This window comes from Corella eumyota, chromosome 1 (genome assembly GCF_963082875.1).
Source record: "Corella eumyota chromosome 1, kaCorEumy4.1, whole genome shotgun sequence".
In the NCBI taxonomy this organism is placed as follows: domain Eukaryota; kingdom Metazoa; phylum Chordata; class Ascidiacea; order Phlebobranchia; family Corellidae; genus Corella; species Corella eumyota.
In genome coordinates this window covers 18274504-18291608 of record NC_137490.1, presented here as the reverse complement: position 1 = coordinate 18291608, position 17105 = coordinate 18274504, and the positions used below count along the sequence as shown (strand labels likewise).

The 17105-nt window shown below is 25.9% G+C and overlaps 1 protein-coding gene across 1 annotated transcript; it reads left to right on the top strand.

Annotated features, from left to right (window-relative positions):
- Window positions 1–1933: 1933 nt before the first annotated feature.
- On the top strand, window positions 1934–8694 carry LOC145741473 (uncharacterized). Its single transcript, XM_082559072.1, has 25 exons — window positions 1934–1964; window positions 2763–3251; window positions 3393–3506; window positions 3602–3715; window positions 4056–4169; window positions 4233–4445; window positions 4526–4702; window positions 4881–5012; window positions 5135–5225; window positions 5362–5402; window positions 5481–5632; window positions 5732–5828; window positions 5919–5977; window positions 6065–6196; window positions 6289–6432; window positions 6569–6717; window positions 6815–6950; window positions 7057–7157; window positions 7221–7333; window positions 7432–7508; window positions 7587–7721; window positions 7852–7992; window positions 8070–8206; window positions 8351–8486; window positions 8584–8694. Exons 1-25 carry the CDS (start codon window positions 1934–1936, stop codon window positions 8659–8661), a joined length of 3303 nt encoding a protein of 1100 aa, XP_082415198.1. The 3' UTR covers window positions 8662–8694.
- Window positions 8695–17105: the final 8411 nt, after the last annotated feature.

The following is a 17105-nucleotide window of genomic DNA, read 5'->3' as shown; positions in this document are numbered from 1 at the left end:
TTTGTAAACAATATACACTTTATTCTATTAGGACCCATATGGTGTAGATGATTTTGTTGCCTCATTTATGGCCAAACCTTCTCCGTGTGTATCTGAAGTTTTCATTCAAACTATGAATGTCGTTAATTCCGTTGAACAAGGAACTCAATGTTTGGATGTAAGTGTATTTTGTACTTTTTGTTTCTTTTGATTTGGTGTATATTCATAAATGGGCCTTTAACATTAAAATGTTTTGAATGTTATATTGCATTTAAAAGCAATTTTTAACGCTAAGCTATTTTAAATTATACACATTCTATTTCGATTTTATCTAAACTGGATCAAGGCACTCAATGTACATTGTTGGTAAGTGTTTTGATTTCGTTTTGGTTTAATTCATAATGTTTGTTTAAAAAATATGAATAAAATAAAGTTGTTTTAATTCTTTTAATAGGTTGCTGGCAGTGATTCTCCAAAATCTCTGAAATCTCCACGACAAATTAGCAAAATTCGTCGAATCAGCACCCCTCGCCCAACTATGAACCCAAAGTCTTCTCTTATATTGGTAAGGAAAATGATTTTGTGGGACTTAATTACCTGACAATGTATTGTATAAAAACATGTATTGTATTAAGAAAGAGTTCAGGAAAATTATTTAACGTTCTAATATGTTTATTAGGAAGAACTTGGAGATTGCAACAGAGAAGAATTTTCTAAAAACTCCTAAATTCGGGAATTTAATGAGCCCAAATTATTTTTAAAATCAAACTTTTTGGGTTCAAAGGGGTTTTCTGTTGCCCTATTTTGGCTGAATTCTTTACCTCGCCTATTTATTGTAGTTTTTTTTATATTTTGCGAGTTTTGCCTATGTAGTACTTTAATTGATATATAATTTTTTGGAAATAAATTTTCCTATTTGCAAAACAAGTTTATTTCTTTAGAATTACCGCTAACTACTGTGGACATTGCTTTTACTTTACAGTATAAGAGATAGGGGTTTGCCTTATTTTAAGGATAAAATTTTATCGAAAAAAACTTATTTTAAAACAGCTACAAATAATAAAAAAGGGTTTGTTGACAAAATCAAAACAGGGAAATATTTACATAACACGTGGTTTTTTTAAAACTCAAATTAATATATAGACAACGCTGCTACTATGCAAAAACATCGCCCGGTCGACATGTATTTAACAAACCAACAAATATTTTTTCCTTACTACAAAGTTTAACAACTCGAAAGGCAGAAAAGGTCGTAAATTTGAAAGGTATGACAATATAAATTTTTAATGCGCAATTTAATATTCATATTCTTTTCAAATTATATTTATGCCTATTTCACTTTCTTTTTATTATTTGTTGTTAAACAATTTTTTATTAAATTTTTGTAATTAAATACCTAAACTAAGAAAAAATTGTTAATTCAGTGAACATTTTATTAAATTATAACAGATTTTGTAATAAAATTATTTTATATACATTTTTCTTTTCACTCTTTTTTTAGTCTTTTCCAAATTTGAATTAATATGCCATAAATAACCTAGTTTAAAGTTTAAAACAGTTTTTACAATTATTAAAGGTTGTAAACCCGACAATGCAATGCAAATTAAGTTGTAAACAGATTTTTATTTTTATGTTAAAATTCCAAAAAAGTTTTGTAAGTGTACAAAATTAAACAAGAACAGGGTTGATGTTTTTAGAAACACTGGAATTCTAGAAAATCTGATAAGATTCGTTATTTTAAAACTGTGTAAATTTTTTGTTCAATGTCTCTCTGATAAAATTTAGTAATTCTGATGGAATACTTATAAAAAGTGTTTTAGCTATAGTTGGTTAAATTTACCTACATTATTGTAACTGTTAAATAATTTGTTATTTTAAAACGCAACAACTAAGTCATAAATTACTAAAATAAACAAAGCAACCTTGAAGATGTTCCCCTTAAAATAATTTATGTATGTTTGCTCTGGATATATTTCTTTTTGTCGGTGAAATCAATATCCTGCTGATCATATACCATTAAATAAATGTGATATAGCCTATAGAAAAAAATTATAAACCAGTTGTAATCTTGAGCAAACGGGTGAAAAAACTTTGTTTTTAAGTTCTCTTTTGTAAATTTTAATATATCATATTTTAGTTATTTAGTTACTTTAGCTAATGGTATTTACACGAGCTTAAAAAAATCAATATTTAGTTTTTATGTTTTATAGATATAAATTGTATTGTTTTAAATTAGATTTAGTTTCATGGTTATGGCAATTTTAAAATTTAGTATAATTGTAGGCCTATATATTTTTATTCAAAATTTAAAAATATGTATATCACAAAGTAAGTGTATTTTTACAATAATTGGAAAAAAATAATGTCATTATATATTATTTTTGTAAAAACTAAAATTTTTTGAAAAAAATTTGTAATTATTTAAAAAAATTGTGTTTCCCTTTTTTTTGTATTTATCTTTATCCTTGATGTGGGAAAGTCAAATGCGCGACTTAAACATAAAGTAACATCAGTTACTCCAACCCAATCTCAAGTTGCCTGTGGCAGTTTGGAATATTATATTGATTGTAATTGCCCGATAATTACGCTGCCGATTAAGTGCTGTCTCAGCAGGAGTTCATACCATTTACAGTGCCTTACTAAAGGGCGCAACACCATGAGAGCAGTAGGGATAAAACCCACGACCTCATAGTGGTGTAGCAAGTGTTCTTACCACTACACCACGCTGTCGGTGTCTTTTATATTGCGGGGAACTTTTACTATTTAAAAACTTTTTTGTTTAGATGCAAATGCAGTGATTATTTACAATGACAAGATTATCAGTTTTTACAATGAATCTACGTTGCCTTTAACTTATTCTCAAGCTAAACAAAAATGTCAAGAAAATGAGGGAAATTTATTGATGATTAAAGATTCAGTTACTCAACAAATTGTTAATCAACAATTATGGGAATGGGAAAGTGCAGCTCAGGACACAGTGGTTGATGATGTTAAAATAAATACTGTTGGTTACTGGATTGGTGCAAATGGGACAGTTAGTAAAATTGATGATGTGTACACATCTTATAACTGGACCTGGAGTGATGGAACACCAGTACCACAACCTGGTAGTAGTACTGGATATGAAAATTGGCATGGTACAAATCCTAATGACAATTCAGGTTATCTTCGAATAAGATCTCTGGATACAATTGGCAATGTTACAAATTTAATTGGAGGTTGGGTGGATTGGCCAAATGAAAGTTATCCTGGATATATTTGTCAACAAACAAGTACATTAGTTTTTTTATAGAAATAACATATTTCTGGGTTTAACTCCTGTTATTTTTGAAACAATTTTTTTGTTAAAACTGGGAGAGTTCTCCAAAACATTCTATATATACTTTAACTTTTTTAAATTTTATATTAATTAGATCCATGTACAAGTGACCCATGTCAAAATGAAGGAATTTGTGACTTTAATTTAACAATTCTAAACTTTCAATGTAATTGTGCACCTGGTTATGCTGGAGATACTTGTGAAACAGGTTTGTCAAATTTTATTATGGAACACAATTATTTTAACAAACCCCCATTTTAATTTATATTTTACCCTTTAAAATTATAATGTTTAATTTTTTAGATCCATGTGCTACTAACTTTTGTGAAAATAATGGAACTTGTACTCGAGATAATAATGGGTTAAACTTTACTTGTAGTTGTGTAGATGGATATAGTGGATACTTATGTGAAATGGGTTTGTTTTACAATATGTTAAATAATACTATTTTTAATATTTGTTATATATAACATTACTGGCAGCATTGTGTAGTGGGCAAAACCGTTTTTATACTACATGAGGTCCTAGGTTTAATCTCCAGTGCTGTAGCGCCCTCGATTAAGGCGCTTTAAACAGTATGTTTTCAATGAGCTTCAGGTTATCATATTTAATGGTGATGCTTTACTTACTAACAATAAGTTCTTTTTAAAAAAAAGCAATTTCCTTAAGTGTTCTTTTTTTAAATAAAGCAATTTCAATTTTTGTTACTGTAATTATAAAAAAAAAACTATTAGTTTACTCCAATATATATTACTAGATGCATGTTTATCAGTAGAATGTAAAAACCAAGGAAGTTGTATTAGAGAATTAGAGGATCCATATTATCAATGTAATTGCCTTTCTAGCTATATCGGTCAAAATTGTGAAAATGGTAGTATTGCAACTCTGTTGTTCCTTTTTTAAGGTTGTAGGCTTTAACATATAAATTTTTTAGGAAATTTTGTACCATCTGAAGATGTAGAATATTCTTATTTTGTTAGTAATGGTGAACCCACTTCATTTAACTATTCAATAATACAAAGTTCTAGTTATGGAGGTGCACTCACTATTATTAAAGACAATCAAACACAAATTGCTTTGGAAAGTTATTTAAATAAACATATTACTGATAAAAAGTTATGGATTGGAGGAAGAAAAATAAATCGGGGTAACTTTGTTACAGTTTTGAAACTAAGTTAGCATATTGATTTTTATATATTACATTGCACAATGATTTTTATTATTTAGAATGGAGATGGTTTGATAATAGTTTGATACCAGTAAAAGAAAATCAAGGATTTCAAAATTGGGAAAATATTGAAACATTATCAGATAATGGAGATTGTTTAGCATTACAACAAGAAACTTTTAAATGGATTGGATTACCATGTTCTAATATATATGACTTTGTATGTGAAAAAACAGGTGCTTTATTAGTTTACTTTATATATTTAAATTGTATAATTTTATGGCTATGTGTTTGTAATTTCTGATTTCCATTAAAATAACAATAATTTTAATTGGTCTTTTAAAGCAACTTTTATATAAATATCTTTTACTTATTTTTATAATTGAAAATTGTCTTATTATGATTTTTGAACAGTGACAACATCTTTATGTGGAACGACAAAATGTGAAAATGGTGGAAAATGTCATGAAAGTGGAGCTCATTATTTTTGTGAATGTGTAAAAGGATTTGATGGAGAAGTTTGTCAAAATCAAATTCCTAATTCAGGTAAAAATTTAACATGCCTAGATTTATAAATTGTTAAGGTACCTGTAAATTTAATTTTTTGGTAAACAACAACATATATTTGTATTTAAGTATGCGTCATGTTTATATAAATTATTATCTAGATTCTGATAGTACTATTTACATAGTAATTGGGGTTGTAGTTTTCTTACTTGTTATTGCTGGGTTGGCTGGTGTTTATTTATGGAGAAAAAGGTTGGATTTTTCATACTAATACAATATTAAACAAATTTTTTATAACACCTAAAAAAATGTTGGTTTTTATTGGTATTATCAACATGAAAGTTGTAGGTATTTGTTTTTAATTAATTATTTATTTTTGGGTTTGTAGACATCTCAGTAAAAAACCTGACCATGAAAATATAAATAAAGGTAATTTATTTGTAACTATATGTTCGCTTTATGCATTTTTTACACCAAATTGTAATAACTTTTGTTATACTTTTTTAGGCAAACAAAAAAGTGAAGTTTACGAAAATATAGCACTTAAAAATAAACCCCTAGTTTTTAAAAACTACAGAATAGTTTTATCTCAATTGTTGTCAAAATATTTGATTCTTTCTGACGAAAATAATTCTGAAATTAATGATCAATTTACAAGTGTAAGGTTTATTCTATAAATAAATTGTTTTTGTAATGTTATTAAGTTGACCGACTTAATGAGTGATACATTAGCAATAACTATCAAATTCAAATAATAGAAATTACAACAAGAATCATTAAATGTAAAAACATCAACCATAGTTGCTGAAAGCACAGAAAATTCTCTAAAAAATCAAGTAAACACCCTTTTGCCTTGTAAGTTTACAATTATGAATTTTATTACTGTTTTATTACATTTAAATTTCATAAAATTTTTAAAAATTTTGACATTCCATTATATAATAGTTGATTCTTCAAGGGTAATATTGGAAGATGATACTTACATCAATGCAAGTTATATTGATGTAAGTTATATTTTTTATTCTTATAATAATAAAAATGTTTGTATAAAAATATAAATTGTTTTAATCAAAATTTAATTTTTTTTCAAGAGTTTTAATGTAACAAAGAAATACATTGCAACTCAATCTCCATTACAAAGAACTGTGAATGATTTTTGGCAAATGATTTTGGAGAAAGATTGTAGCATGATTGTAATGCTTAACCTTTCTGAAAAGGAAAAAGTAAAATTTAGTTTATTATTATTATAAAATTTAGTTAATTATGTTATTACATTAAAATATTGGTAAAATTTTTACATTTTTGCAATTTTTAGAAACAATGTGAAAAATACTGGCCAGAACCAGGTAAAACAGTTCAATATGGAAACATCACAGTAAAAGCTGAACAAGAAACTACATACGGAAGTTATATTAAAAGAAAATTTCAAATTTGTCCAGTAAATGTTCTTTATGAGTCAGTAAGTAGTTTTTACAACTATTTGTTTTGTAAACTACTAAGCAATAGTTTCCCTTTTTACATATTTAATTTTCTGTTTTAACAATCATTTTTATTGAGTTGTTCTAAGAAATATTATTTATAAATTTTTGTGCAAGGTTTTACAACATGTGACTCAGTTACAATTTATAACCTGGCCTGACCATGGTGTGCCTTTAATAACCAGCAGTTTCTTTCACTTTTACAACCAAGTTCAACAACTTTACAACAAACAAACAACTAAAACTCCTATCGTTGTACATTGCAGGTAGAATATGTTAAATTTTAAATGTAAGATTTTATAATTCGTTTTTTAACTTTTAACATATTGCTAAGTCACTTTTCATTACATGTATTTTTTGCAGTGCTGGTGTAGGTAGAACTGGAACATTTATTGGGTTTGATTGTTTAATGCAAGAAATGAAAGAAAAACAAAGTGTAAATGTTTTTGAGACTGTTCTTAATATGAGAAGTCAAAGAACTGACATGGTTCAAACTAAGGCAAGATTAAATCTTTAAATTTAGTTAATTATTTTTTTAAATATTTCGATTGGGTAATAAAAAAGTAAAACAATTATTAACTGATGTTCATTTATTTTTTTTACAGGAGCAATACATATTTCTTCACAAATTGATTGCCGAGGAAAATATATTCAGAAACACTGATATTAATGTTGATAAATTTCAATTTGATGTTAAAAATTGGATGTAGGTTAAAATTATAATATTTGTGTGTAAATTAACTGAGTTTTAAATTAAATTGTTTTATAGGATTAAGGAAGAATTCAACAAACTAGATCTAATTGGACCTTGTCAAGCTACAAGTTTTTTTGCAAAAAGACCAGAAAATTTAAATAAAAATTTCAACAGCATTATTTTACCATGTAAGTCATTAAATAATTTTCTAAATATTCTTGACATAGATACTTTTTAATTATATCTTTAAATCAATTTAAGAAAGTCAATGTTTATTAATTTACAGATGACCATGCAATATTATTGTTACCACCTTTACCAAACAGCTTGAAATCTGTTTACTTTAATGCTTCATTTATTGGGGTAATGTTTAAAAATAGTCGACATTTTTAATAACTTTGCTAGTAGAATATAATTTGTATATTTTTTTATTATTGACAGAGTTATGATGCTTCAAAATCAATCTTAGCTGCTCAGACTCCCACTGATAACACTGTTGTTGAATTTTTGCACAGTATTTGGCATCATAAAATTGAAGTTGTCGTTATGCTGTCACAAATGAATGAAGTGTTAAAGGTAGCTTAATTGCTTTTTGTTTCCTATTTTTAAACAGTTTGAGCAAAATACTTTTTTCAATTAGTTTTTAATATTCCCATACTTGTTCAACAAACTTTTTAATATTTTGTTAAATAATTTACCATTCTAGGGGCAAAACATTCAATACTGGCCTGATAATGAGGGAAAAAGTTTAAGTTTTGGATGTTACAAAGTACAACTTGTTTCGGTTCAAAAGTTTGGAATCAGTTTGATAAAAAGAATTCTTATGCTGACATTCAACAAAAAACAGGTAGAGTTACAACAAACATGTACATCTAATTTTTATCACAATAAACTATCTTTTTTATGTTTTTTTTTAATTATCAGGCTGAAGTAATTCAATATCAACTATTAAACTGGGATGAAGGCCAACCTCCAAATTCAGATGTGCTATATAATTTGATTGAAAAAGTTCAAGAAAGCTGTCAACAAAGCGAGGACAATAACTTGGCAGTACATTGCAGGTAGTTTGTTTTAAAACCAATGCTTAAGATTTTCTTTTTTGTTTTACGTTTAAGTAAAAAATTGTTTTATAGAATTTTTTAGAGTTAGTTTGTTTTATATTAAACTATTTTTTTAGTAAAGTTTATAAAATCTCCTTGTTTAAGCGATGGAGCAGGTCGAACTGGGGTGTTTATTGGAGCTTTAAACTTGATTGAGCGAATAAAGAATGAGAACAAGATTGATGTTTTAAGAACGGTCAAGGACATGAGAGACATGAGACCTGGGATGGTGGAAAATCTGGTAAGTTTAAACTTTTTTAAGTAATATAGATTTATAATTACCAAAGATTTTTAGTTAATAAAGATGAAACCTGTTACATTCAAATAATTGTTTTTAGGCTCAGTATAAGGCATTGTACAAAATAGCAGCTCAGTACATTGATTCATCTTCAGGTTATCTAAACTTAAATAAATAACATTGCCAACAATTGATCACCAATTAAATAATAAATAAAAAAATACATTTAGCTTGTTTGATTGATTTGATTTTATTGAATTTTTTCATTAGTTAATTAAATAAAGTGTTTTTTCTTTATTTCGTGTATAAGGATATTAATCATGAAAAGATATTGTGCGTTTGTAAACTTTAATAGTTTAACTATGCTTTATTGTAAATAGCTTAAAAATGTTATTTTTACATATTCTTTATTAATTAAACTTTTCCGCATTAAATGAAGAGGAGAGAGTAAAAAAATGTACATTTAAATGTGATCACTAGTATAAATAAATATAGCAGTAATTAAAAAAGTATCGCATTTGTTAACATCTTTATTTTATTACTAGAATACAAACCAAATACTTTGTAATATTCCAGACGTTTTAGACATGTACGCCGTACTTCAGTATTACACCATTTTAACGTAATTTATTTAATAATGTCCCATAGTGTTGCAAGTCGGTCATGGCGATTGACTACGAGCTAAAAGGTTTTGGATTCGAGCCGCACCAATGACACACTATCAGCCCAATAACACGGCGTTTACGAATAGCTCAAACATGTCCCAATTTCCCCCTCCTCTACCAGATAAAAATAGGATTAGGGGTCCCCTTCAAATATTTGCGGCAAAATTATGCACTGTGAATAAATCGAGGATAGAAATTGTACATTTGTTTCCCATATGTTAAAAACTTCTATATCGGAAGTTACAAGCGCTTATATTCATGTACACTATATTAGGCAATCTATTAGTAATTAATTCTAAATTTTATTTCAATTTTTAACTTTTGATATTTTAAATACTACGCTAGGTTAACTCGCGAAAATGGATTAAAAATTTGGATTTAAAGGCTTAAACAGCATTCTCAATTCTAGTTAATTTTAATAAAGTTTTTTAACAGAACATTATAGCATAGATAAACTAATACAACCTTTGCCATTATAATAATCATAGATAAACTAATATGGTGCAAATATTGCATAATATGAAGCTGACGGCAATTGGCATATCATTTGGACACTGATTTTGAGCTATCTTGTTTAATAAAATGTTGAAACATTAAAATAAACCTTCTAGAAGCATAACTGTCAAGAAAACTATAATGTTGAAAAATAGATAACATCATGCTGATAAATCAAAAAAGGATAAAGTGGTTATAATATTACTAAATCAAACTTCTTTGTTTTTCTATTTAAAGTGTGTTCATTCTTTGTGATCACAATGTCTTTTTTTTTATTCTTTCTAGAAACCAAAGCTTAGTTAAAAAAAGCATGTAAAAAATTTTAAAATTTCAAAGTATGCATTTGTTAAAAAAATTAAACATGCAACAAATTCCTTAACATCTTTATGGTCAAATTGATACTAAAACTATTAAAATATGTAAAATGTTGTAGGCAGAACAGAATAGCTTAGTCATTTTTGCTTGGTATCATTCTGGCATGTGTGCATGGTATAAAGATTGTAAATGATGCTATTATGGCTATGATATTTGGCTGAAAAAGAAGCCAGTTAAAGTGCATGCCATCAGGCATAAGGTGTCTTTTTTTTCTAAATATTGTTATAATATACATGACGCATACAAACATAAAAATCTTATATTATCATCCAATTTTTTTTAATATATATATATAAATTTTATTTTGTACAATATTTTTTAATTGTGCATTTAAATCACTTTTCTTTTACAGTTCTCACATGAACTCTTGTACTTCACAGTCATTGCTAAAGTTTTTTTTTTGTTATTTATGTAAAAGTTTCAAAGAAGTTCTTTAAATGTACAAAATTATAAATTTCAGTGATGGAGCAGATCAGACGAGAGTGTTTATTAGAGCTTTGAACTTGATAAAAAGCATGAAAAACAAGAACAGGGTTTATGTTTTAAGGAAAACTGGAATTGTAGAAAATCTGGTAAAATTTAACTGCTTCGAAACTATGATTTTTTATTTTAATTAAAAAAAATTGGTTACTTTTAAAAAAAAAAATTTCCCTCTTAAAAAAAATTGGTTACTTTTGACAAATAAAATTTGATTTAGTTTAAGTCGATTAAATTTACCTACATTATTATAACTGTTAAATGATTTGTAATTTTAGAAGCAACAACTAAGTCATAAATTACTAAAATAAGTAAAGCAACCTTAAAGATGTTGGGAATATTTTACCTGGAAATAATTTAAAAGTTGTTTGCTCTGATATATTTCTTTATTTTGGTAAAATCAATATCCTGCTGAACATAAATAGATTTATTTAAAGCTCATACAATTGAATAACTGTGACATGAGTAAACATGTTTTGTAAAAAATTATAACACTGTTGTGAACTTGAGAAAATGGTGAAAAAAACTTTAAAAAAAATTTTATATTTTATTTTAGTTATTTAGTTTCTTCAGTTAATAGAATTTACGCCAAATTTAAAAAAAAATCAATATTCAGTGATTATGTTATATAGGAATAAATTGTGCTTTTTAAATTAAATTTAGTTTTATAGTTATGGCCATTTACAAATTTGGCATCATTGTATATATTTTGATTCAAAGTTTCTTTTTTAGGTAATTACATTCATGAGGTATTTTTTCCCTTTTTTTTGTATTAAGATGTTGATAATAAAAAAGTAACAAAAATTTTACCCTTCTCAAAAAATTAAAACTTTTTTATTATAAATGGATAGAAGAGGGTTAAATGTGGATCACTAGTATAAATAAATAAAGCAATAATTATAAAAAACTCTTATTTGTTTACATCTTAATGTTGTTACTTGAATATAAACAATACTTTTTATAGTCCTGACGTTTAAGACATGTGCACCGTACTTCAGTGTTCTGTTTTTTTTATTTAGGTTTTTTGCTTAGTGATCAATCCATATTTTAACATAAATCATTTAATAAAGTCAACTGCTGATTAAAACCTAAAGGTTTATTGCGCAATTTGCTTGCATTTCATACAGAAATTTCTTTTATGAACAGGGTTTAAAAATATTGAAATTAAATTATGGATTTTTTTAACAATGCATGTAGTAGTAAAAATTTATGACCTGGTCTAATAAAAAATAAATTAAACAGGCAGCATTGTTACATTTAATAACTTCGCTCAGTTACTTTATATTGACTTACTTTTTATGTGAAATATTTTTAATTTCAAAGCTGAAGATATTTTAAGTTACAATGGGCTTTTTATTTTTTTGTATGTAACAGGTGAGGCAGTAAAAATTTAGCTTTATTACCAAAATTTTTTATAGTTGACTACTTTTTTATTAGTTGTTAATGGCTTGCTTTGAATTTAAAAAATCTAATTAAAAAACTTAAAATTTAGTCAATTTTATTATAATTATGTAATAGTCTGCTTAGTTATCCAATTTTATGATATTCAATAAATAAGTGCAAAAATTACTTATTACAGGTTTAATTTTGAGCACATTTTCGTCTCAAATCTCCGATTAAATCATTCAAATTATATATATATATATATATTGAAACTTAAAAATTTAGCAATAAGAGTAACAATAGGTCATTGAAGTTTAAATGTAGATAACATATAATGGAATTTAATAAGGACATAAGGAACACAAGACCGGAATTAAAAAAAAAATGGTAAGTTTTAAAAATTTAAACCTTACTTGATTATGTTTAGCTAAAAAGTTATTTTAATTAGAAGGTTACATAATTTAATCTTGTAAGTGTAAACAAGTAACTTTCTAAGTAATAAATTTTTTATTCATTTTAAATTTACTACTTGCTAAAGATTTATGGCTTATATTTGTTATTAAAAATTGATTGTAAACCTTTAAAAAAGTAGTTAAAACTTGTTTTTCTTTTTTGTTCCTACAAATTCTTTTTTTTTTTAGTTTTTATTATTCATTTTCTGCAGGTTCTTAAAAATTCTAACATTTAAGTTTTGTGCTATAGAGTTAAATTATCAAACTGTTTAGTTTTTGGTAGTAACTATGGCATTAAAGTTCTTTATATCTGTGTTTATTTTTCTTCAAAGTTTGAATTTATGTACATCACAAGGTAAGGGCTGTTTTAAAGATACATTTTTAAAAATAACTTTTTTAGCAATTAAATTTATTACAAGTTGTTTATTTAAATACCTAATATTAAAACAAATGGTTTTAAAAATAAAACGAATTATATTTCAAAATTAATAGTTTTAATCTAATTTAACTAAAATGTTTGTAAAATAATCAGTTGTGATTATATTGTCATATTTTTGATACCTTTTAACTAAAATTGTTTTAATTTATCTTGAGATCCATGTGCATTTAACTTATGTGGAGATAGGGGAACATGTAAACCTAATAACTATGGGTTTGGGTATACTTGTGACTGTTTCGATGGATTTAGTGGATTTTATTGTGATTTCGGTATTGTCATTATTTTGTGTTACTATATTTCATGTTATTTAAAAAAGTATCTAACCAATTATGTAAAGTGAGGATTAAACTATTTGTTTATATTTTTTATTAATTAAATTTAGATTCTTACTCATTTTTGTGTAAGGTAAAGGCTATTTTGCAAGTTAAAGTCAAAGGCAACTCAAGACTGGGGTGTGGTAACTAATGTTACTCTATGTTAAGGTCGCGAAGTCGACCTTTCCACATCAGGGTTAAGAATGTGAAAAAGCTAATAACTGGTAAAACTTAGCTCAATAAAAATAATAAAAAAATATATTGTTTTATTTTTGATACCTTTCAACTAAAATTGTTTTGATTTATCTTTAGATCCATGTGCTTTGAACTTTTGTCGAAATAGAGGAACATGTATTCGTTGGAGCAGTGGGTTTGGATATACTTGTGACTGTTCTAATGGATTTAGTGGAATTTATTGTGAAACCGGTATTGTTAATATTTAGTGTTAATAGTGGTTTAATGTAATTCAATAATGTGTTATTTTTCCGTATAAATTTGATTATTATTTGTATAAATTATAATTTATATCTTTTCCCGTATATCAAAAGGCTATTTGCAAGTTAGTTTTTAATGCTACTTTTTCGACATTAAATAAATAAACACAAAGGTAGTTAAATTTTTTTTCCTTAGGTTCTGCTACTGGCAGTATACCAGTTGCTTACATAGCATCTCCTATTGCAATTATCTTTGCTATTGCTGTAGTGGTGGTTTGTGTTTGTAAACAAAAAAAACGGTAAAAATTTTGTGTTGCTAATAAAAGTTCTGTTTTATAATTAGTTTTAAAAAAAATTTTTTAAACACATGGGACATTAAAAAAACTTAAAACAACATGAAACGCTACATTGTTAATAAATCAAATAAAAAATGTAAGGTTCATGTTGTTTTGAGTTTCAGTAAAACTAGGATGCCTTATTCATTTTTTTATTATTTTCAGTAAAAAACTAAAGCATGCTCAAATTAAATAAATTTATTTATTTTAGTACCAATTCTAGTACTAGTTCTAAAACCAGTAACGTTATCAAAACCGTAACCGAAACCGTATTGTCGGGTCCTATTTTTGAAGAACAACCATGACTTGGGGCGATAATATAAAAAGAATGTGAATTTAAATTAGTTTGTCACAATTTTAGAAATACTTGTTTTAAATATAGCCTATATTTAATTACCCATTATTTAATTTTTTAATTAATTTTATGGAAAATTTCACCATTTTTTCATAAAAACAAATGTGTAGTTTAATAGGCATTTATACAATTAAATTTTAATATTATTTTTGTGTTTTCATAATATATTTTATTTAACTCTTTTTGTCAACAATAATTTGTACAATGTTGTTTGTAGATGATAATATATTTTTAAATAATTTGCACATTATATTTAAATGTGGACAAACTTATAATTTAATACAAGCATAAAATTGCAGTGCTACTTTATGTTAACTTTTTATTGCAATAAGCAAATAACTAAAAGGTACAGCATTTTAGTAACATTTTTTAAAAATTTAGAATAATATATTTTTTATCGTTGTATTGTAAAATTTTTTTTTAAAGTTAGGATTTCGCTTTAAAAGTGCTATTTTGTTTATGACCATAAAGTAGTCCATTGAAACAAAAATAAATGTTTACCCATTGTGATGATTTATGTTATCATTGGGAATAACTTTCTTTTACATGTTTATTTAACAACGGAGCTAGTATAAAAATTTTAATTTTTAAATAAAAATTTTTTATTTGGGTAATGTTAAAAGTTTTAAAGCCAACGGAATTTTATAAGGGGTCTTTATTTTCTAATATATGTAACAGGTGAGACAATAAAATTTTGCTTTGCATACTAGTATTCAGAATTTTAATGACCTTTTTTATTCTTTTAATTGTTTATAGTTTGCTTTAAGCTAAAAAAAAATATTTGTTAAACTGTAAAATGGGCAACTTTATTATTTTGATAGGCCTATCATATTTGTAATTGACATAATTTTTTTACATTAATAATTGAATTACTTAAAATATTATATATTTAAAAACTTTAATAAATAAGAAGAACTAAATTTTGGTCAATAAAATCTACAAAGATTTGATTTTAGGAAATTCACTAAAGACATTAGATCATGAGACCTCAAATAGTGGTAATTCTGGTAAGATTTACTTTAAAACTAAAATTTCTAAATTAAATTCGTTAAAGATTTTACAATTTTGTATTATGACTTTAAGTATTTTTAGCACTTTTTAAACTTACAGTGTAAATAAAATTAAAAATTTTGTTTGAAATAGAAGTATTTTAATTTTAGTTGTAAAAATTGTTGGTAGTGTCAAGCTAAAACTTATAATGTAATAAATTTTTTAATTTATTTTTGTCTTCATATATATACAATGCGTACACATTTATGGCTTACAAAATTACATTTTTTGTTAGAAACTGATATAAAACTTTTACAGAAAGTAGTTAAAACTGTTTTTTGGGGATTCGTCTTTCATGTTCTCACAAATTCTTTTTTTAAATTTCAATATATATTTTCTGCATGTTCATGAAATTTATAACATTTGAAATTTCAAAGTTGTGCTATATATAAGTTAAATTGTTTAGTTTTGTAAAAATGGCATTTAAGTTGGTATAACTTTGTCTATTTTTTTCAAAGTTTAAATATATGCATATCACAAGGTAAAGGCTATTTTTTAAGTTGATTTTAAAGCAACATCAAAACTATGCAATTTTAAAAAGATTTGCATTTGGTAAACTTATAACATCATAGAAACACCTTTTTTAATAATAATTAAAGTTATTTTTTATGTTTTATTTCTCGTGTCACTAAAAAAGTTTTAATTTTTTTTTAGATCCCACTAAAGTGATTGTCCGCAACAATGACATCATCAGTTTTTACAATGACTCAACATTGTTCCTATCTTATTCGGAGGCCGAACAAAAGGCCGTTGTTGTGCAACGGAGGTCGTTGTTGTGCAACAATTATGGGAATGGGAAAGTGCAGCTTATGACCTAGTAAGCATTGTCAGTGATCCTAATTCTGTAGGTTACTGGATTGGTGCAAATGGGACTGTTACTAAGAGTGATGATCTGTACACATCTTATGACTGGACCTGGATTGATGGTACATCGGTACAACAACCTGGTACAAGTACTAATAATACATATGAGAATTGGTTTGCTATGTACCCTATTGAAAGTGTAGGTTATCTTCGAATAAGATCATTGAAAGGAAATGGTCATTCTAGTGGCCTAATTGGAGGTTGGCAGGATTGGCCAGATGTTCCATATCCAGGATATATTTGTCAACAAACACGTATGTTAGTTTTATTAAAGAAGCAAAATATGTAATTTATTATTTAAGTTACTTATTACACGTTGTTCAATTAGAGTAACATTGATTCTTGGTAGTTTTTAAGTCACTTTTAAAAATTGTTTTGTTTAAAAGGACTCAATGTCAAAATGGGGGAACTTGTGTAATTGATTTATCGAATTTATAATTCTAATGTGATTGTCCGCCTGGGTATACTGGAGATACTTGTGAAACAGGTTTTTTGTAAATAATTTTAAGAAAAATTTAAATGCAAAAACTATAAATCTTAATCACTGATCAATTGCCACAATTAAAATCTTGTAGTGTAAACAGGTTAAAACAGGTGTTTAATTAAAGAGTTATATAGCCTATTAAAAATAAAAGTTTAAATGAATCTAAGTTGGTGATAGCAATTTAAATGTCGTTTAACTATGTTTGCAAAAGGAACTGTATAGTAATATTTTTAATTAAATAAGTTTTGTTCTATTTTAAGACCTATGTTCTTTTAAATTTTGTGAAAATAATGGAAGATGTATTAGAAGCAATGACGGGCTAAATACTACTTGTAATTGTTTAGATGGATTTAGTGGAGAAAAATGTGAATTCGGTATGATTTATATTTAGGTTTTAATGTAGTTAAACCGCTTTTTGTTAGTGATCTAGATAGTATGTTGTGCCAATTTTTCAAATAATTTCTTACAGATAGGTTTATGATATTTTATTATTTTTTAGA

What these genes read in the sequence shown, in the direction of transcription:
- LOC145741473 (XM_082559072.1), top strand. Translation starts at nt 1,934, where the DNA reads ATGTTTGCTCTGGATATATTTCTTTTTGTCG. An exon ending in TTAATGCTTCATTTATTGGG is followed by an intron (nt 7,509 to 7,586) that starts GTAATGTTTAAA and finishes TATTATTGACAG; the next exon opens with AGTTATGATGCTTCAAAATC. An exon ending in TGACATTCAACAAAAAACAG is followed by an intron (nt 7,993 to 8,069) that starts GTAGAGTTACAA and finishes TTTAATTATCAG; the next exon opens with GCTGAAGTAATTCAATATCA.